Source organism: Mixophyes fleayi, chromosome 8, assembly GCF_038048845.1.
Source record: "Mixophyes fleayi isolate aMixFle1 chromosome 8, aMixFle1.hap1, whole genome shotgun sequence".
NCBI classification, from domain to species: domain Eukaryota; kingdom Metazoa; phylum Chordata; class Amphibia; order Anura; family Limnodynastidae; genus Mixophyes; species Mixophyes fleayi.
The window spans coordinates 108,886,562-108,910,211 of NC_134409.1; the positions used below are offsets into that span (position 1 = coordinate 108,886,562).

The window sequence follows — 23,650 nt, forward strand, 5'->3', positions numbered from 1 at the left end:
ACACTTGGTTGGATAAAAACACATTTGTTTGCATTCCTCAGTGCCACACTTGCACTGCTGAAACAGTGATATAGTTCACACTATGTTGAATTTGTTTGAATAGGTTACCCTACGAGAACCATGCCAAAATGGCAGTTTTAAAACATATTACCATAGAGAAAAACTGCCACACAAGAAGTACAAAATCAGTCTATATTTTTCTGTTGAATTTCTGTACAAAAATGTAAAAAAAAAAAAAAAAGAAAATAGTAGGATAATTTACAAGGACCTGGCAGGTGTTGCATGTATTTACAATTCTATATGCCTAACAGACGTTTAGCATCTTCACTTTGAGCCATCAGAGTTTCGCTGGCATATTTCTGTAGAAGTTCCATTTTCTTTCGTCGTATCAGAGCTTCCTCGATCTGTACAGAGAACAGAAGAGAGATTGGAGTGTGACATACACAAGGATACCAGAGACTGCTAAAAACTAATGTTCACAAACTGTACACACTAATATCCCATAACAGACAAAGTGGAACAAATTACAATAATAAGAAATTGAAGAAAACAATGTGCAAAAAAGACAGCTTTTAATTAATTGTTACTTATAATTAGCCATTAGGATTAAGATAGCTGCCAGATCGCTCAGGCCATTTGGCTATCTCTCTTTTGGGTACCATTATTGCGTTCAGCCCATAGTCACAGACACATAGTAATAGCTGTAATTGCAATTCTCAACGGCTACCCACAGTAACATTCTGCCAAATTGGTCTAAAATCGGCCAGAATTATCCAGATCACATTACTGCACCTTATGTCTGGTCCGTTCAAAATTGCGACATAAAATTGCGTTAAAAAAAAAAAACCAAAAAACAAGCCATATATATGGGATTATTGTACTTCTGTTAAATCGGTTTCTCTAAATAAAACGGGACACACTGGTATAAAGTCTGGAAGCTGGAGCATTGGGCACATTCAAATTAAGCGCTAAATTTTGGCTCGTCCTCCTCTATACCCCAATGGCTGCCTTTGAATCCTGAGTAAATTTCTAATAAAGCCCCAAAAGGACAAAACAGAAGTACAGAACAAAAGGGAGAGAAGAACAACAGTCTCAAGATTTCTAACAAGGACATCAGTGCAAAACAAAGAACTAGAATAGGAACACAAAAAAAAAAAAGTAATTGAGAGCATCCATTGTCCCCCTTTGGATTCAGAGAAAAGGATGCAACACACATACAAAAATCCCATTTTCTCCATCATCCTAGTGGGGGACACTGGAACACTGGGGATGTCCCAAAGCTGTCCTTGAAGGAGGGTAAGCCGACATCTTGGACACAAAACTATTTAACCTGTAAAATTTTGTAAAGGTGTGCACCGAAGACCAGGTGGCCGCCTGGTACAGCTGTTCAGTGGAGGCCACGTGCCGTACCACGCCACCCAAGAGGTACTCCTTGATCTAAAGACTAAGGGCCTTGATCTAAAGACGAAGGGCCTAAATACATTCTAGAGACTTATCCCAGTAAAAAAACAAGAATAAATTTCAGGATTCCGTTGGAACCGTGAATCCACGTTGGCATGAAAGAAACCACGTTGGCATGAAAGACGACATATTCATCAGCAATGCTCTATCCTCATGGAAGATGAGGAATGTAGAACTACAAAATAAAGCTCCCTAATCTGAAACTCTCCTAGCAGAAGAGATGGCCAACAGGAAGGGATTTTAAGTTCAAACAGAGTGGTTCAAAAGGAGGGTGCTGTAAGGCTGGTAGCACAAGGTATAAATCCCACAGAGTCACTGGTGGGGTGTATGGAGGCTGCACATGCAGCACCCCCTGAAAGTAGGTCTGCACCTCAGGTAAGAGAGACAGTTTTCTCTAAGTGGTCTGAAACCTGGACCTTGAATGAACTGAGTTTAAACTCCCCCTCCAAACCATCCTGCAGAAATAGCAGTAGTCAGTCCAACCTGAAGATGTAGGTAACCCTTTCAATTCGCGCCAAGGGATGTAGACATTCTCTTCCATGCCGTACACTATGCCATGCTGAGGATTTTGAAGTACTATGACCTTCTTGGTCTGTCTGCTGCCACGAGAATATTTTCTCTCCACATTTATAGTACCCGTGGAAGCATGGCTACTGGTAGGAAGAGATAAATGAGATGGAGGGTCCCCTGAGTCAAACTGGCACCCACTAGACATGTCTATTGATCCCTCATCCTGTGGTTCAACTGAGATGCCATCATGTCTATGTCTGGCTGACCCCACGTTCACACCAGCAACAGGATTATCTCTGGGTGAAGAGGCCTCTGCTCAGGTGGTCAGCCTCCAAGCTCTCTAAACTTATGAGGACCACCTAAAAGGACTCTTGTTAAGCAATTAATAAAAAAAAAAGTGTAAGTGCTGGAAATCCAATCAACTACAGCTGTAGCAAAATAAGCCTTCAGCTCCATAGAAAAACTAAAGCGTTTACCACGAGGGAATATTGTAAGTGTTTGGACGGAATACGCCGTATACAGAATCAAGCCTGTTTCAAAGAAAAACCATCATCTACATGGAGCCATGGGGTGTGACAGGATGGACCACCTATGCCACCATGTCTGTTGTTGCTGGGAACCAGCTGGGCTTACTTTGCCACTGTTCTCTTTCTTTATCCCAAATGCGCCCTCTAACCGCAGTAGGAGGGGCTTAAAAGGCTGCCACCACTGGACTCCTTCATGGCATCCGGAACCGCATTCCTTCTGGGTAACTGTCGCCGCTAGGGTACCCTCTTGCTGGTACATCTTGATTGGTAGCCCTGACCTCATCCTACAGATCAGGGTTGCTGTGGATGGATCCCCCCTGGCCTATCACACTGGCCAGAGCTGCTGGGTAGCGGGCAGGGCTGTGGTACCAGAAAGCTGGGTTCAAACCTCAGTACAGCCGGGAATGGATTAGAGTTGGGTCTAATCTGTTTGTCACGGGAATTTCAGCATGGAAGACGTTGTCAAGCAGGTCTTTGAAGCAAATTATGTTTATTTGCTCAAGTGCACTGATAAGGACAGTTTACACTGGTTTATGGTTCCAGTGATCAAGAGGTCAGAAGAAACAAGAATGATTTTTAATACAAGACAGTGCTTTTTTTATACACATTTGGAGAATAATCTTAGCAGGAGAGGTCAACACCTTTTTACATAGAAGGTAGTGGCAGGGGAGAGTATACCGCTTCCCCCCCCCCCCCCCCTGGACTGTGACCACTACCCAATCCCCGCTCAAGAAGGAGCGGGAATTTACTTACCTTTGTTGCTGTGTACAGACCCAATGGCCACGGGATTCCCATGCACTACCTACGGCAGAACCCTGGGGACACGACCCCTCCACAACCTGCTCCAGGCATCCCCAGCGGTGGCATAGGGATGTCTTCCACAGATGAGCCGCATTAAAAAGATTTAAAAAAAAACAAAAAAACCCACCAAACAGTAAGTCTAACAAAAAAAAAAAAAAGTTATTAAACAGAATACAAAATTCATAGGCAGACATGAAAAATTTGCCCAGCTCCACTCTATACCAGTGTTCCCCAATAGGATGACTGAGAAGTACCCAGGGATGAGTCATATACTGCTCAGCCTAACTTTAAAATTTCTGTTTTATAAAGGTACAAAATACCTTAAAAAAAATGGGAATAATTGTGAAAAGTTAGGGGAAATTGAGTTAAATGTGGTGGGATCAGTTTGCCAAAGAACTAACCCAGTTTAGTTATTGGTACGTTAAATATTTTAGTAACCTAAAACTTATCTAAAGCAAAGTATTATCAGAGCAAACATTTGCATAATAAATGACTAATGAACTGCCAAAAAAATGCTTAGATAAAATATAGTGATAAGGTGTTCAGCAGGGTTTCTGGAAAAAAAAACGAACGAGCAACAGTTTGGTACAAAGATAAATGGAAAAACAATCAATTCACAAAACAATCCCCAATTCATATTTAGATTAAGAGGACAAAAGGTCTAGACATACAGATGGACAGGTAAATGTTACAGGATGGAGGGGGTAATCACATTTACTTTATTTCTTAGGCAATGAGATTATATTACCACTTGGTCCTTTACGATAAAAGGACACAAAACGTTACATTTTCGAGTTTGGCTATACATTACCTCTTTCTGAGAGGGTACTGGAACATGGGCAATAAATTTCTGCTGTCCTTCCTCTCTTTCCTTCTCATTGTCACTGTCTTCTCCAGACTAAAAGACACAACGTCACAGTGGTCACTTCAACAGGAAGTCTAAATCTACAAGCATGTGATTATAAGTGGCAAGGGAAATTTCCTCCACATTGCGTGTTACATAGGCAGACACAATACTGTATAAGGTTTCCTTGAATGACTGTTTGTACCAGACTTGATGCAAGCCCTCATACAATATAGGTTGTCCCAAGGAAGACCACAATTCTTTGCACCAATACTAAAACCCCCATAGATTAGTGGTGGGCTTCACAACTGTCATCTGTGGCCCTTCCAACCACGATATGAAGAGATAGCTGGTGTACAGGTGTCATATCAATTTCAGGACTGTAATTAAAGTGTGTGATAAAGTGGTAAATCCATTTTTAAAGAGTAATACGGATTGTTTGGTAACTAGAAAACCAAGTTCTAGCATACAACAAAAACAGAACTGTCCCCGTGTCCTTAAATACAACTATCGGACATAATAAAAAGACATAGACCTTGCATAACTCTGATCAATAAACAAACAAGGAGTATAAACATTGCATGTGGACATGCAGTATTTTGATGATCATTGTGTCTGTTTTATGACAACTTGTTCCGAGCATATGACCAAGTCACATTCTGCCCTTGTCACGTGACCTGTATCACAATGCCCAGGTCTGTATCACGCTCACAAGGAATGAATCTCTGGGCTAGTTCTCAGTGTATACAAGTTACAACACACTAACAGAGAGCCAAGTCTGTACTTAGGGAAATGTACCTCTGCAATCTGTTAACATATAAACATTTCACAGGAGTGAAAGAAAGGAATTGTGCCAATCTAGGTTTATAGAATGAACAGATCCAGGAGTATGCAGTGCCCAAACACATTGGGCGATCTTGTGGAAAGCATAATGGATGTCATTTTGGAAAGCTGGATTGGTACACAGCTAACCCAAAATATTCTATTATTTTTTGAATACACCTTAGATAAGGAAAGTGAATATCTAGTTGCTCTGGGTTACTTTTTTTTGTCATTTTATTATTTTTTTTAATTTGTATATATATTCTTCCGACTGAGTGCCTTGTCTGGTCCAATGAGAAAAGACGAGTTGTATAGTAATATATAAATGGGTGATGTAGGTTACCAAAATAGATGATTGTGAGAAATGAGATCAGTATATTAGGTCTTGCATTATTAGTATAATTATAAACTAGGCCTGTTTTATTAGTGATAATTATTAGCTCTTCAACTTTATCTTGTATCCTCACCTCATGAATGCACAAAGTTACTGACCGGATGCACTCCAGTCTGTATGTACTTATACTTAATTTACTTAATAGAAAGCAGTCAGCTTCCTTTCATGTGCTACATAATTGTATTATTATCCCTGCTGCTGCTTCAGGCTTTCTGGCCAGCCCTTCATCTTAACAGTTTAATTGATAAATAAGAGGCCTTGTTTCACCTCTTTCCTCTTCTCAATTAAGTTAAAACATTTAAAGTGTCACTTACACATGGTGGAGGCGGCCATTTTACACTAATAATAAATATTCATATGCATGTAGTCCATCCATTAGGACAGTGTTGGCTAACCTGTGCCACTCCAGATGTTGTGAAACTACAAGTCCCAGCATACCCTTCCAGTAATAAGCTACTGTATATTGGCAAAGCATGCTGGGACTTGTAGTTTCACAACACCTGGAGGGCCGCAGGTTGGACAGGCCTGCTTTACGTCATTCAAGATCATGCGTTACCCAATGAAGTATGCTTGGCCATTGAGATACAGGGGTCTTGGCAGAGTTTTTAGTAGAACTTCAACATGAATTTTAACCAAAAGCAAGCAAACTACATACATACCCTAGTCTGTGTGTGTTAGGGAATTTAGACTGTAAGCTCCAATGGGGCAGGGACTGATGTGAATGAGTTCTCTGTACAGCGCTGCGGAATTATTGGCGTTATATTAATAAATGGTGATGATGATACCATACGGATACTGGTTATGTTTGTACCAACTTCAGAAATAGCTCCTACCTCATCAGCAGCCACTGCATAGATATTCACTTCTTCCTCCTCCTCATTCTTCTCCCCAGATGCCAGGTGAGCTTCTTTCTCCGTTCTCCATTTCCCTATGGCCGCAGCAATTGCTGGAAAGAGGTTACATGAGCTGTTGAACAGGACCTTAATGATACTCTATGACACAAACAATAATGGTTCTTTCAGAGGAGCACGGTCAGAGTATTTTCTCAAGCCACGTTCTGTATGGGATACAATGTGAGAAACACCGCAGGGAACTGGATTATAGCTTCCTGTGCTTCATGCATTTGCTGTTCACATGCAGTGGGTCAGAACATATCAACATTGTCTGAACCTTAACGTGTGAACAGCAGACATGTGCCGACACAGGAAGAGATGACCCCTGGGACTGCAGTATTTTTGCAGCACTTCCTGCTTTGCATACCATCTGTAAGGCAAGGGTAATGAGATGGTCTGTCTGTGTGGAGAGTCTTCAGGTGCTTTATAGTGTACATTTTTAGTGTACCGTATCATGCTGCCCTCTATCATCTATGGCTGTAAAGTGTAAACTGGATGCTCACTGACACCAGTGAGCTGTTGTGTGAGCCAAGTCAGCTGACTGGATTATGATCCCATCTTCAGGTGTATAATGATGTGTACAGAGGAAGAGCACCGGAAAATTCAACAGCCATACCCAATCCATGCCTTCTATCCCCCATACCCAATCCATGCCTTCTATCCCCCATACCCAATCCATGCCTTCTATCCCCCATACCCAATCCATGCCTTCTATCCCCCATACCCAATCCATGCCTTCTATCCCCCATACCCAATCCATGCCTTCTATCCCCCATACCCAATCCATGCCTTCTATCCCCCATATCCATCCATGCCTTCTATCCCCCATACCCATCCATGCCTTCTATCCCCCATAGCCATCCATACCTTCTATCCCCCATCTATATCAAACATGCTGAATATCACCGCTCCTGGCACTACATAAGCTCTTTGGAGCATGTAACTGCAAATCCAAATATAATACTCTCATATCCATAATATACCTGACTTTATTGCTTACTTGATGATATTTCTAATGGACCCTGTAAGCTTTACACTGATTATTTTCTAGATGAAGTGAGCACATTGTTGTCAGTTGTAGGAACCAACATTTATGGTACAGAGAAAATGTCAACTACTTCAACAGAAAGGTTATTGCAGCTGCTGTAATGTAACATTTGATGGTTAAAGTCACTGGACATTTATAGATAGACCCCATTCAGAAAACATGTGTAAGGCATCACCTCTTTTCTCCTCCTCTTGCTCCAATGGAACCAACACACCATCATCTTCATCCCTGTATCCATAATACTCAGCATCGATCTCTTTCATCAGCTCAGCGCGGGTCTTACGAGGTGGAGGGAGAGCTAGGAAACAAGATTCATCCAATTAAATACAAGTCAAATCATCAAGATTATAAAGCTTCAGTTCCAAGGAGAGTATTCATTTCAAAAACAATATTTTCCTTTGGAAATTGATCACTGGTAATAATGACTTCAATGTAAACCCTCTAATGACTATAGTTTGTTTTCTAATCCACACAATCAGAAATTTGCATATTTTATTGTCTTGCTTCCAAGCTAAAATGTTAAAATAGAGGTTACCTATACATAACAGCACATTAAACAGGTTTCTCAGCAGACAGCACGTAACCATTTACATTTACTGTGTGTTACAGATGTAGGATTTTGTCAGACTTTTCCCCATATTGGTATCTGCGTTATTAACTGCACATTGCAATCATTATTATTGTTGTACTAGATCAGCGGTGACCAACCTGTGGCTCTAGAGCCACATGTGGCTCTTTGAGCTTTGAAATGTGGCTCCGGGCCAGTAGCATAAACAAAGTATAGTTGTCCAGGCACCGACAGAGGAAGATTGGAAAACATTCAGCTGTTCGACTGACCGAGAGCAGCCGCGTCTTGTGACCTGCTCTGAACAATGCAGGGAGGCCACAGTGTCATATACAATCCAATCAGGGAAGGAGGAGGAGCGAGTACTCTTACTCCTTCCTCTGTGTGGGCAAGTAAGGAGTATGAGAGGTCTGATGGCATGTAAGAAGAAGCGATGGCATTTAGGGAGATATGATAGAATGTGTGTAGGTCTGTAGGCATGTTGGGGGAGGGGGGGGTTGATTGGCAGTTATGGAGTATATGGGAAATCTGATAGCACGTATGGATAATCTTTGATATATCTGATGGCATGTGGGGAAGTTACTGGGCATGTATGGAGTATCTGGGAGGGTCTGACGGCATGTATGGGGAATTTGGGTAAATCTGATGGCAAGTGGGGAGGTCTGATGGCATTTAAGGGGCATGTGGTGAGATCAAGTGGCACATGGAGGAGATTTTATGATTATTCTGAACATTATGACAATGTGTTGGATATTATGGTTTTTTGCTTAGCAAGTTATTGTAAGTTACATTACACTTTCAGTGTATATGTGTATGGTATGTATGCACATGTTTATATTGGGTATATGTACACACATATAAAAAGGTAAAGTTGGCTCTTTGCAGTACCTATAGATATTTTTTCTCTCTTCATCTCGGACTGGTTGACCACCCCTGTACTAGATCATACAGGCTGTATTAGTGATTGTATGTAATGTGCCAACTCACAGGCAGCCATTACAAATATTCATGGGATGACAGCCTATCAAATCACTACTAGCCAGTGACATCACTCACATGGAATGGATTAATTGGCTGTATTCTCAGAACACAAAATGGCTGCCTCCACTGTACAGGCAACAGGGTAACCAAGGTTATTAACAAGGTGGAGAGGAACAAGGTGCTTCATCCATTTCAGGCATGCAGAGATTGTTAAAGCTGTAGCAGGAAAGTGCTGCAGGTCAGGGACCTCTGGGGTTTATACAAATCTTGGGAAAATGTCTGAACTAAAAGCAATTTAAGAACTTGGTATCTTTAAAAATAGTTTCATGTGATTTAGCTTGTGTACTATATGAAAATGAATGAATCCAGCGTGATACAGTAACTTCAATGAATGAGAAGTTCATTCAAATCCAAATTTACTCACTTGACTCAAATTATACGTCTCAATGGCTGTTTTACTCAGAGGATGTAGCTCAATAGCTTAGTTGTAATTTAATTTACTTTTTAACATCATTAAAAACAAGCTGCTAAGTTTCATGTATACTGACCTTGCATTTTAATAAACGGAAATACTGTTCTACTTGCCCTGACATGATTGATTAAATCACTGCTATATATTGAACAGGGGGGTTTAATATAATCCAGTGTTAGTTATTAAGCAGCAGTGTCTCTCTATTTAGACCTGTGACCTAGGCATTACATTTATGACCTTTTTTGAATCATTGAGTATTTTTTATTTGTGAAATTGAAGAGTTCAAATATTCCCTTTTGCCAACAGGAAACAAACTGGAAATTCACCAGTGTATAGCAAGACTAGGTCATGACTGGGAATCAATTTTTATACAGAAAGACCAATATTATAAACTTCTAAATTAGTATTATGTATGTACTTAATAGATTGTGCGCTCTAGCAAAGATTCCACCTATCTCTATATATGTTCCTGTATTGTTCTATGTTTTTCTTTTAGTTGTACGGTGCTGCAGAGTAAGTGGTGCTTTATAAAGTATTATATCATACAAGTAAAGCCATGTGTGTCAGTGAGGATGACACTGAGGTTTTAACGAGGTAGCAACTATTTGGAATCCAGCCCACCCCCCCATAAAATGCATCTGCCCCCCACCCCCCAGCATTTACATAGGAAATCATCCTGTAAGTAGCACACTTACTGGAAGCTGGTCGGCTCTGGCTTTCCATTATCCAACACAAGTCCGCCACACTTCATCTATACTCTCTGCCCTCCACAATAATCTAAAGCGCCGATATATAGAAGTGGGTGTTGGTGGAGAGATACCCAGCTGGGCAACTAGCATATTAGTCTGGCAACTTAGATGTCCCTCTCTTGTGCAAATGTCTGGAGAAAGTTTCCATTAGTTCCTACTTAATAAATCCCATACTATTAACCACATTTATATAGCGCCAGCTTACTCTGCAGTACTTTACAATTGGAAATAAACACAGCAACAATATAAGATATTGAAAGACAGAGCAGTCTAAGAGTCCTCTTCGCAAGATCACATTTTTATTTTTTTATTAAAATGATTTGCAATCTTGTCTCACTACTAGAGGAACTTATTGGGAACTTTTACACAAAATACCCTTTTCTTGTAAACCTCACAAATGTATGTATGTAAAACATTGTATAGAGCTACAAAAGCTGTCTGGAAAAAATCCAGCTGCCTGTCCGCATAGACTTTAGGAGCAGTCACACAAATATATCTAATCCATGCTCTGGAATAATGTAATCTTCAACATTAAGAGATTAACAGTACAAACACAAAACACTTACGTTCTTTTTCAAACAGCTCACGGACACCTGGCAAATCTTTGGCAGCACCAAAGTACTTGTAACCCCGGTTTCCCGGCACTTCCTTCCCTTCATGGTCCAGCATCTTGGGTCCTATACGCTAATATGATAAAGAACAGTTATTCAATCAAGAGAAACAAGAGTTTTCATGGCAACTGCAAAAAACACATCTAAACGATTCTCAGATGGCCAATTATTAATGTGCTAGGGAAGTTCACTGCTTATCACTGAACGATTTAAAAGTTACATGCGAAACCTCTGTAAGCCTATCACTACATGCTATGAAATACACTACACAGTTTTCATCCAATAATCGGCTAAATCAGCCGACATACGACCGCTCATTCAAAAGTCGGGTCAGTGTGTGCAGTGACACGATGGTCGAAAGTCTGCCCAAATGGACGATTGTCGCCTCATTTGGTTGGTCGTACCGTTAAATATTTTCGTTCCAATCTCGTTTCCGCTGTGTAGTGTCTATAAACTTCCGACCGATCCACAACACTGAGTACGAAATTACAGTCATTGCTCACGACAACATGGCTGTAAAAAGTCGCTAAAGGGACGTCCGCTCTTCCCTTTATCGTCCTAAACAAGGGTAGTGTGTATGCAGTCCATGGACCGAGCGATCGGACCATTGAACGGATGTAAAATCGATCGGCATAAAAAATTGGTGGAAAATTCTGTAGTGTGTACCCAGCTTTAGAGCAGGGGACCTAGATGGGCCGATCATATCTATCTATTGTCTGTAAAATGCTCAGTCAGCACAGGTCATCACTATAGGCAAGTAGGAACAAATAATATATACATAGCCCACACACCACAGACACACACGAGGACCATTACGGGACTGGGCTGTTAATAGGCTGGGGCAAAGTACAATTTTCATTGAACTAGACAACGCCTTTACAAACACTTTTAAGCATTAGGATGGACTTTAAAGTAGCCAATTATGAATATAAAAACACCTGTGTAAACTTATATACATTCAACTGTGCATATAATCAAACCCAAAAACCTCCATTTCAAAAAAGAAAACAAAGTTAACATAACCATTAATTACAATCTGGTTATAACACAATCTGGCCAATTGTAAATTGCCTTGTACTAACCATGTCTGCTCCGTACATAAAACCACCCGAGTACTACACAACACAAAAACAACTACACAGGAGCATCACAGCAGAAAATACTGTATCTGGATACACTGTATGGGATAAAATGTGGTAAAACTTAAATCATAGAAATGGGTGCGCTGAAATGAATTAGGTAAAGAGGAATCCATGAAAAACGAGTTCCTGGAAAGTGTAAAATCAGGTAATGTAAAAAAATGAGAACTTAGATGAATATCTATAAAACGTCTGAAGAAGAAAAGAGTATATAGACCTCAAAAACAAACAATTGAGAACCAAATAGTTTCCACTTACACCATAGTCAGGACCGCCCAGCTCCTTTATACGGACTTCCCAGTGACCTTTTTCTCTGATTAACTTGTTTATTTCATCATTTAAGTCGCGGATCCTGAATTCACCAAGGCCAGCTAAAGAGAAAGAGACAGACACTCAATAGTGAGACAGTCCTGTGGAACAGTTTATCCACCTCCTCCATTGGGACCACAAGAGGTTATGCTTTCAGGATCTCTCTGTGCAGGAGATCTGCAGGGCCAGTGCAATGAATTTCTCCTATGCAGAGTTACCTAGCCTGTATCCAATATTTGAGAGAGTAGAAAAACTTTATTCCTAGTTATACAGAAAAGAGTGAACCAGAGGGAAGGTGGTTACTATTTGTCTGGGGCAATGTAAACTGCATAGTATGTATATATTTAACACATCATCGGGTAGGTCATCAATTAAAAATTCAGCTAGGAAGACACTGTATGCCTGGAAAAGGACAGTTCCACGTCACTATGACATATTGGTGAGAGAGTGGTTCTACACTCAAGATGTATTTTCTGTCTGGAAAAGTGCAGTGTGAAATTTTCCCTCCAGGAAAACTATTTTTGTAATTATCCATTCTGCATTAATTGATCGGTTGTTTGGTTGATGCCACCCAAGCATATTTCATTGAGGAATATCTTGCAGTATGACCATAAGACAAAGTTCTGAAGATCGCTCCCTAAAAAAATCCCAAAAGTTATAAAACAGTCCACAAATTTAAATTGTATGAAAAATATTATGAGGTAATCAGTGTAAATGAGCCACAGACAGTCTACTGAAATTTTTTAGGAGTCTAAATAGTTAGTTTAGTCTATAGAGTTTCTTAACTCCAGTCCTCACACACCGCCAACAACTCATGTTTTCAGGATGTCTTTAAACATGCACAGGTGAGAGGCTACTGGGCTGGGTCAGTAATTATTCTACCTGTTCCAGACAGAAATCCTCAAAACATGAGCCTGTTGGGGGTGCGTGAGGACTGCAGTTAAAAAACACTGCTCTAGAGGGACAAATAGCAGATTTGTCCCAGTCTAAAATAGCATTCCCTGCCTCACTCTCCTCTTTCCTTCTGTTCTTTATTTAGATACTAGAACTAAACACATTCCAGAGTTTATTGCCTAGGAAGAAGGCAAAACGTCAGCTGATCCAGCTTAAAACATAACACAAACCATGGCTAAGCGAAAAAAATGGAATAAACTGTTAAACACTCAAAAAACAAACAAAAAAAACAACATAAAACAAAATAGAACATGTGTTAACCAGATGAAATTTCCCGCCCTTGCCAGGAGGACTGTGAAGTCTACAAGAAATCACAACAAATACCTAAAATATTAGACCAAAAATATACCATTCTTCCAACTACAAGGGTATAATGGCAGCACAGAGAACAGTGCCAAACCATCACTTGCCTCTTCCAGGCAGTATTGTTATCAATGCTCGTCCCCTGTGAGCAAGACAGGGGCGTAAAAATTGAGTTTTTAAAGGCACCATCTGATAAGCTAGATTGGAAAAACACCACGCTGCCAGTAACATGCTATAGTTTAGCTTTTAATTTACTAAGAAAAACAAATGTTGTATATATGTATAGTTTGTAAAATTGTTTTTTTGAATTGGCTTCCTACATTCTTTATTAGTTTTCTGTATATATAAAATGGCATTATAAACCTCATCTCACCCAATCAGTAAGCATCATATTCCAGCACCTAGAATCACTGATCGCCTTAATATGGAGGGCTGCATCTAGAAGAGAGGTAATGACAATAGTGTCTGTAGCAGTGATTTATAATGGAGGGACAGCTCCTATGCACACCAGGTATTGCAATACAATATATGGTGAGGTCACTACAGTTATACTACACTGACCGGCAGAGGAGCTTGCCTGTCATTATAAGTCTCTGCTTCCACACAAGTACTATAACTGGAAGCTGCAATGAACCATAACCAAGGTACTACCTGTGCGCAGTTTATATGTTCCCCCTTACAGGCCAAAGAAAACACGGCGTTATTAATGTGTGTGTGTTTGTGTAGTAGAAAATGTAAACCTTAAGCTAGATGGGGCAGGAACTGCAGTGAATGACTACACATTCGCTATAAAGCACTGAGTAATATGTTGGCGCTATATAAAGGTTGATAATAACGATACCCAACATGTTCTCTACGCAGCCATCCATTCAGAGCTATGCAGGATGCATGAACAAGTGACCACAATGAGAAGGGAGAGGGGAGTGACAGAGGATAAAAGAACAATAGAACAATAAATTTATAGGAGACTTGAGACGGCATAGGAGCGGCCACGTCTGTCTGGAGCGCCATTGGAATTAGCATCCTGATTACTAAATACCATTGTCTGCTCATTCAAATGCTTTTCAAAAGTAAATTACATGTACAGATTGCAGAGAGCAAAATGCTCTGCCAGAGCACTGCCAGGATAGACTGCATAACTCTCCCATAAAAACATGCACAAAGATGGCAACCGTTTTGTCTCTAGGGTCTGCTCTGGATCCCTATGTGGAAGAGGCCGCTCCCTCCACAAACCCACAGTTGGTAGATTCCTTCCTTCACCAATTAACAACTTCCAAGTGGTTCCAACTGGCAATATGAATAAGCCGAGGGAGGAATTTGCCAGTATAAGACAGAAAACCTCTAAAACTGAGAGACTGCACCACTGAATCGGAGCAGAAACGAGGAGCAGCAGAGGACACCTGACTGCACAACTCTGGTGATAGAAATATTTAGGGGGGTATTCAATTGTTTCTTTTAACGCGCTAAAACAAAAAAAAAACGAGCGCTCTAAAAATATTACCGTTAATACGGTAATTACTCGCTAAATTTTATCTCGCAGCTCCCTGAGCAGCAAGCTGAAATTCAGCCCGCTGGCAGCAAGTAGGTACCGTATTAACTGTTTACGCGCGCAAAATTACCGTATAATATGACGTTTTTTTCTAGCGCTCGTTTTTTTTGTTTTAGAGCGTTAAAAGAAACAATTGAATACCCCCCTTAGAGAACATATTGCAGACATAATGACAATATGGGAGGGTATTCAATTGGCCGTGTTACTGTTAAAAGTAACCCGACCTGCACATTATTAACGTTATTACAGCAATAGTGCGTGTAATTACCGTTATTACGGTAGTTCCAACGCCGGCTTTTTGCTCACAGCTACCTGAGCTGCTAGCAGAAAGCCGGGTTAAACCTACTGTAATAACGGTAACACACAAAGTCCGTACGAGACTGGCGCGCCTACCAGACCATTTATAGCATGCTACTGAGCAACAAGGATCAAGACAACACCAATTCCAGACAGTATTTTCAGACTTTTCTTTAATATATATTTTGCACACACTAACTTGCAAGTTTGGAGTTCAGCTTTGCGCTTTAAGTGTTTGCTATCAAAATATAGGTTCCCCAACAGTCTAGTGAGAAGAAGACTAGAAAATCAATCACAGTGAAGACTTTTTTCCCCCCAACTCCTTTATTCTAGATCCACATGGTAATAGACTGAGTCAACAGATTTGAGCAATATTACGAGGAAATATCTATCACTACCGTATGTTCTGCTTTGGCTGAGCTTAACAAGTATTTACATACTTTGCTCTTTACAAGATTAACAGGTACATAGTCTAATCTTCTGGCCTGTAAGAGCTATGCATAGAGTTCTATAAAACTTACAAAGATTTGCCAAGTCTGCTACTATTATATAGATTTCTAGAAGTTTATGCAGTGGGGTCTGCCCGTGACTCTCTAAAAAAATGATTGATAGAGATAATCTCAAAACAAAGATAAGGATCCGGGCCTTTGTGAATCTTATTACCCCATATAATTTTAAATACCAACATCAAAATTCTATTCATAATTCTGCCAAACGGAATTTGCTTCTTGTCAAAGTGAAACATGCCGATTTTTCCTGGCAGGCCCAGGTGTCACAGTAGCCAGGATATTAGCACTCACTGAATAGTTTGGAGGATTTTCAGGCCTACATATAAAATGAAATAAATTCTCCATGTTGCCTACAGATGTAGTTGCTGTCACAAAGGCCCTTGGAGTCTTCCTTGTAGTCTTGTATGGGTGGGTTCATTAAAGTATCTAAGCATTCTAATCAATAGGGACTTGCATTTATACCCCAGTTTTGGAGATATTCCAGGGAAAAGCTCTAACATGGTACAAGCTGCCAGTTCTGCAAACTGGGAAAATCCAATTTTATTGCTACATTATGCTCCCAAAACTAATCTACATTTACAAAAATAGTTCACCTAATGTGGGCGTCATGCTGACCAGGTTTCGCGCGCATGCGGCGTCATGCTGACCAGGTTTCGCGCGCATGCGGCGTCATGCTGACCAGGTTTCGCGCGCCTGTTGGTAGTTCCATCCTTTAACGGCTTTAGAGGTAGAGATAATTGGCTTTTAGCCACATTGTTATCTATTGTATGCTTACAAACTGTTTTATAAAAGAATAAGCTCAATCATGGACCTAACCATATCTATCTGGCGATACATTCACAATTTAATGCACAAAGGGAACAACTCTTTTGACCCCACTATGGAATCATCATGAACTGAAAGAAATGTGCAAACTCCCCAAATATAAAATGTGGGCCTACATGAATGTTAGGACTCCCCTACATGGAGGGTTATATATACTATCCTTTCAGGACACACAAGCCTAGACTTTCTAGCAATGATCCCCGTTGGTGGGTGCACTGGATGAAGACTGGCACAGTGGCTAGCACTGCTGTCTCAATCTGAGTCATAAGTTGAATTCCGACCAGCACCCTCTCTGAATGTTCTCCACCAGTTTGCATGGGCTTCCTCTGGGTATTCTGCTTTCCTCCCACATTTGAAAAACATACTGGTAGGTTTGGGGTTTTTGTTTTGTTTTTAAAAATAGCTCAGTTTGCAAATAAACACCTACAGGATGACGTATCAGGGGACAGCTTAAACTAAAGAGAAAGAAGTTTTCAGATGGTGAGAGTGTATAAAATCAGCAATACAGTCTGAGGAACATGCCTGGAGGACTTCAAAACCCAAGAACAGGTATCTCTAAAAAAAAAGTCTTATCTTTGGGTTATTTTGAGAATACTGAACTTACCATTTTGTATCTGCGCCACTTTCTTTGATATTTCACCAATTATCTGTTTTAAGAAAGAAAAACACAATTAATTATTTTTTCTAAACCTTTAGGGTTTGTGTACACATGTGGGATACATACAATAGGTGTCCTTAAAGCCTGATAAACACTTTAATACAGAGGGCCTGATTTATCAAGGGACATATCTGCATATAGCTATTGTAAGCAAAATAAATCTGTGCATGTCCACATATGTACGAAAACACACGTACTACAGCCTACAATTTCTGGGAGGGAGCGGATCAGGCAAGGGGCCTTCACACGTAATCACTGTACAGTAAGAGCGAGTTTGTGCAGCAGCGTCTGATACAAACTCTGAGCGTCTCAAAGTTACTTTGAGACGCTCAACTCCGCTGCTTGGGTGTCACCCTTGATTCCTCGCTCTCTTTTGCCCTCTACATTCATTCTCTTGCCCAAGCCTGTCGCTTCCAACTACGCAACATCGCCCGCATCCGTCCCTTTCTCTCTCAGGAGGCCACCAAAACCATCATACACGCACTCATCATCTCCCGCCTGGATTACTGCAACCTCCTCCTCTCCCCCCTCCGCTCTATACTCAATGCGGCCGCAAGACTCATCTACCTCTCACGCCGCTCCTCCTCTGCCTTGCCCTTCAGTGGCTCCCCTTCCCCTACAGAATTATTTTCAAACTCCTCACCACCACTTACAAGGCTCTCTCCTACTCTACTGCCCCTTATATCTCTAACCTCCTCTCCATTCACACTCCCACCCGCTCCCTGCGCTCGGCCAATGACTGCCGCCTCTCCTCCACTCTGATCACCTCTTCCTATTCCAGGACTTTTCCTGTGCAGCCCCCCTTCACTGGAATGACCTCCCTCGCTCCATCTGCCTCTCTCCTACTCTGTGCTCCTTCAAACGTGCACTCAAAACTCACCTCTTTCTCAAAGCCTACCAACCATCCACTTAACCCCTTCACCTCCTCCGCTCATTCTCCCCTCTCTCCCATTCCCTCAACTGGCTCTTCTTGTGCCTGGTCTGTTTTACCCTCCCTTAGGATGTAAGCTCGTATGAGCAGGGCCCTCTTCCCTCCTGTCTCCTTACCCGTTCTTCTGCTCCGTGTCTATTGCATCTGCCTGCCTGGAGTTCCTGAAGTACTGGTACTTTTTGTTTATTGTTCTGTACTGTTATACCCTGTATAGTCTACTGTTTGTACTATGTGCGGCGCTGCGGAAACCTTGTGGCGCCTAACAAATAAAAGATAATAATAATACTTGTTTTTCTGCCGTATGTCTTGCTCCAGCTACAGGGCTAGTCTAAGTCCTGATCACTAGTGATGACAGTCATGTGTACATGCTATAAGATATGTCTGCAATCAGGAGAAACTGTAAAAATGTATTTTATGTTCAGCAGACATCACGATCATTCTAATAAATGAATTTTATAGAGTGTTAAAAAAAATGTTTTTACTTTGTTTTTTTTTACGGTTTTGTAATTATTGCTTATATTATTAACAGGTGGCATTAAATGAATAGGTTTTTTTCCTTTAATGAATGTATATTCCACATAGGCATTGGACGCATCCTGCATCGTCCCGCAGCAGAATTAATCAGCGCACGTATCTTCAGCTCTATTCCTTGTTGGATTCAAGAGTACGAAAGCCGATTTAGGTATATTTTAAAAACAACTGCACAATGCGCTCAGTGTGTGTGCCTTGAACAACTGGCCTAAAATGTCCAAAGTAAGTAATCAAAGGGACCTGCACATATGTATTTTTGGACAAGCATCTGCTTCATGTCAAGTTCAACGTTACCTACAGCAGTGGATCCCTATTTTTCCCAGTTTGAGGCACCCCTTAGGGTCTCCATCATTTTTTCAAGGCACTAAGCCAAAATAATTAGCAAGCATTCCCCTGCCTTGCTGCTTACCACCAAGTTCTTACCGCAGCGCACAGTTTGGGAACCACTGACCTAAAGCACTCACAAGTGTTATCGCTCGGTACAATTTAATGGAATTCTAGGGAAGTGCTCATTAGGCACAAAATGCTGCAGGGCTGGTTGAGAACACACTTCAAATGCTCTGTTAAAAGTCAGGTTTCTCCTTTACACATGCATTATTTTTCAACCCCCATGTGTAGGAGTCTTTAAATAGTCAATGAAGAAAAACAATTGACTTGTGCCACTCTATAGGTGTTCAGGAATTTCCTAGTCTGTGGACTTTTAAAAAACAAACATTGTTCAGTGTTATCCTAACTTTCCCCTGCAGCTCTGTTCAACAGTAAGAAATGTTAGAGCGATATATACAGATAGATAGCAAATTGATGCATACCAGCAGATGTATAATAACTTCAAATAACATTTTTACTGGACATTTAAAACAGTTGGCCAATCCCACACTCTAAATGTAGCACTGAAGCAAACACATGACCCAAAAGGTAATCTGCATATACAAATGACATTTGGGTGTGTGACAGCAGGGCACTTGGTACACACCCCTGGAAGGGATAGGTTCTGCTGCCCACCCACAACATTCATTTTGTCCGCCCATGCACAGTTATTCCTCACATGTCCACACAGGTTAGTCAGCCCTCAACCAAAGGCAAAAATGCTTTATCCTGCTTGGAGACCGGGCAAATGTAGGCAGTGACACAATACATTGGGAATAGGGCCGACTAGAAAGGAGAGGGTTAATGTATTGCTTTTACTCTAAAACAATCAGGATTAGTTGCATGTTACTCCACCTTTGAACCTTTTGTCCAATAACTTATTTGTAAGGTGCTACACAAATCAGCAGCACCAGATAAGCAATACAATAAAGAACCACATGAAAACTGCAGTGTAAAAAATAGTGCATCTTCTAAACCATGCAATAAAGAGGCTTACATACCTGTCGTCTCCACTTCTCTGCTTTTGGCAGTTCATTACATTCAGAGGCAAGAAATGGCCGTCTTTCCTGATTGGAAAAAAAATAAGCCAGATTAAATAGGGTACGACAAAACATACAAACCACATTATAGTGTGTTTCTATTTGAGTCTAAGTTAAAGGTCTTGACAATTCCAGACACTTGAAATTGTATTTGGCATGAAAGTCAGCAAATTACAACACTGATTTATCCTATGTAACATCTGAGCTTCCACAGATCCACAAAAAAAAAAAAAAAAAAAAAAAAAAAAAAAAAAAAAAATCGCATCCCAAGTGCAAATATGCCACAAAAATTTAGCTTCAATACATTGGGTGGATGGGTGTGTCCCTGCAGTTAAATGAAACGCTCAATTTTCTCAAACAACGATGGAGTTTTGGGGACGAATGATCCCTCCCCATGACCCATATTTCTTTCAAAGCAACACATTTTAATTCCTTCATCAAATACCCTTTTGGACAGAGCAGAATACAACTGCTAGAAGTTTTTGCGGCAGTAAGGGCTTGTACACACAGCCAGTGAAAATATAATGCCTGGTAAAAGCAAAGACAAAATCTTGTACTTTGACCTTGGCATTAACAGAGTATTCAGAGACTGTTCTCAAAGCCTGTCAGTGGGATGCATTTAATGATCATTCCCATAGAACTCTACTATATCTTACTGATAGTTCACACTCTTGAATGATGCAAGCAATGCTAAAACTGACACAAAGAGAAGCGAACGCTTGTGTACAGGTTCATTCACTTACATTTCTAGGCTATCAGCTTTAGAGCATGTTTACCAGGCCTTAGGAACAAAACCTGAACACATAGGGCTAGATTTACTAAGCTGCGGGTTTGAAAAACTGGGGATGTTGCCTATAGCAACCAATCAGATTCTAGCTGTCATTTTGTAGAAGGTACTAAATAAATTAAAGCTAGAATCTGATTGGTTGCTATAGGCAACATCCCCACTTTTTCAAACCCGCAGCTTAGTAAATCTAGCCCATAGTGTGAAGATTCATGTGTACAAAGACTAACAGTCACAGTACAACTTTGAGCCACCTTACCTTTACTTTTCCCTCCTCAAGCTGCGCCTGGCGGAACCGCGCCAAAGCGGTCCTTGGAAAAAAAAAAAAAAAAAATTGCTTCAATACCATCAGTTAACACACACTGTAGAATCAAAAACAAATACAATGCTATATCCTCCCTAGAGCTTAAAACAGTCACCTGCTTGTTAAACTTGTCTCTCTTTAAATACACTACCAAAGCCAGTACATGACTGAAAAATGGACAATTACTGAGAAACTGCAGCGCAACACTACCAGCATCTATGAAATGCTGTGGCAAATGTAGCAGTGTCTTATGGGAGTATAGCACATTCTAGACAATCTCAAGAACCTCTCAGTCTAAGAAGAGGCCAACAAAGAATTATCACATCTATAAGCAATACACAAATCCCCTGTGTACATGGAGCCCAAAACTTTCATGTATCTCAGTAAGAGTTCCTATACAGCAGTCTGGTATTACAATGAAAATGCATTCCATCAGAATTTATATTTTCAAAACAGAACCGCACTTCCATCCAGACAACTGTAAGCTTACCATGCAGGGATTATTTGTTTGCTCTGCCAACTAGATTAGTGTCCCAGCTATTCATATCAGGAAAGTATTACTTTAATAAATTTTAAGACAAAACAACTACCATGCCTTTAAATGATCACAACCAATGGAGAGTCAGCCCTTGCTTAGGGAGTCTGGGTAACAGACTACCCTTTTTGGAGGCAGCAGATTGTTGGATCGCCATTCACAGGTTTCTCTCTTTTTCAGTCTCTCACATGGGATAGATCTGGAGGAGTCCCGGGTTTTTCAAGGCTTCAGGGACACCCGCATATATGCCAATTAGATCTCTGCAAAACTTAATAATGTGCTGCATCCCAAAGCAACCAGATATCAGCTTTCATTAGTCTGACTATACTAAGCTGCTAAAAGCTGACAGGAAATTTGTTGCAACACATCAATGTCCAAGCACCATGTTATTAAAAAAAAAAAAATACTCATAGGGTGGAATTCAATTGCCGCCGATATGGCACACGGATATGGCGCTGTGCATATTGCCAGCAATTATGGTAGAAATCTTCGCTCATTTTTCCATGAGGAAAAATTTGGAGAGATTTCTGTCAAAGTCTCTGCCGTAAAGTCTCGGAACATCCACAGACAATTTGCGGCTAACTGAATTCCCCCCTTAGTGTCACTTCAATCATAACAAGATTTACTAACATATGAGAAGACACAGTTAGAATTTTTTCCCCAGTGAATGTATTTAACATTAAATCACTATAGTCTGTCTCCCTAAAACATACCACCCATGATAACTTCCGCATTATAGGCACACCCCTTGTAAAGGGCTAATATAGTATACCAGTAGATTGTAGAGCAAACAAACTGTACATCAAAAGACCCACTAACACATATTTTGATACAGGGACTAAAGCAAATATGGCTATTGTCAACAATGGAATAAACAGTGTTGTTTATTCCACTGTTGATAATAGCCAGATTTGCTTTAGTGCCCCTTCAGTGACATAACAGGTATGAAGAAAAAAAAACAATATTCAAAGTATCTGAAGTCCCTTGTAATAAACATGGATACTTACATGGCTTTCTCTGCATTACGAGCCTGTTATTGAAAAACAAAATAAGTTTACATTACACAGAATAACTTTATTACACAGATTACACAGTAACTAAACATAGGAGTCTACCAAACAGTTATAATTAGTGTACACCCAGAGTTAAGCAACCTGTGGTTTCCAAGCTGTTGTAGAAGCACTGACAGGGCATGCTGGAACTTGTAGTTCCCGTACAGCAGGGGGGCCATAGCTAGCACATTATGGATGAACAGTGTATAAAGACTAGGGAACTCCTTTATAGCGATTTATTAATAATAAGACCCCACACAAAAGCATGAGACACAGAACTATAGCATATTGGACATTATACTGTTAATATAACATCATCCAGCTCTCACCATTGCCGGCACATTAACACTCTACAGACAGCGCCTGCGAAACGAAGCCTAAACCACACCAGGCGCACCGGAAATGACGTCAGGAACGCAGTGTGATGATAGATAGATAGATAATGTACGCCGCCTGCTGTCTCCCGGTTATACCATCGCATAGCGTTCAGCGCCACCTGCTGCCCGGAAGGTGAGAGTACAGTATGCTGTCCTGCAGAGGAAACCAGTAACTCAGCTGCTAATGGATTACTCGTCATGTTTGTGAAGCTGCTGATAATATTGGGCCTGATTCATTAAGGATCTTAACTTGAGAAACTTCTTATTTCAGCCTCCTGGACAAAACCATGTTACAGTGCAAGGGGTGTAAATTAGTGTTCTGTTTTGCACTTAAGTTAAATACTGACTGTTTTTTTTATGTAGCACACAAATACTTTATAGCTTATTTGTACACTGAAATTTAAAGTTGATATTTGTGCGCTACTTGAAAAAACAGACAGTATTTAACTTATGTGCAAAACAGAATTCTAATTTGCACCCCTTGCATTGTAACATGGTTTTGTCCAGGA

General features: G+C 40.6%; 1 protein-coding gene across 1 annotated transcript; it reads right to left on the reverse strand.

The window, feature by feature from the left end:
* Nucleotides 1-178: 178 nt before the first annotated feature.
* Nucleotides 179-23,178, reverse strand: ISY1 (ISY1 spliceosome associated protein). The gene is made up of 11 exons (XM_075183143.1): nt 23,094-23,178; nt 22,720-22,742; nt 21,133-21,184; nt 20,051-20,116; nt 17,168-17,210; nt 12,076-12,188; nt 10,634-10,751; nt 7,476-7,598; nt 6,193-6,305; nt 4,111-4,197; nt 179-404 (listed from the first exon to the last, which is right to left on the reverse strand). Exons 1-11 carry the CDS (start codon nt 23,094-23,096, stop codon nt 297-299), a joined length of 849 nt encoding a protein of 282 aa, XP_075039244.1. The 5' UTR covers nt 23,097-23,178; the 3' UTR covers nt 179-296.
* Between the last annotated feature and the right edge of the window lie 472 nt (nt 23,179-23,650).

What these genes read in the sequence shown, in the direction of transcription:
- ISY1 (XM_075183143.1), bottom strand. An exon ending in TTGAGGAGGGAAAAGTAAAG is followed by an intron (nt 20,117 to 21,132) that starts GTAAGGTGGCTC and finishes TTTTCCAATCAG; the next exon opens with GAAAGACGGCCATTTCTTGC. An exon ending in GCAAGAGGAGGAGAAAAGAG is followed by an intron (nt 6,306 to 7,475) that starts GTGATGCCTTAC and finishes ACCTCTTTCCAG; the next exon opens with CAATTGCTGCGGCCATAGGG.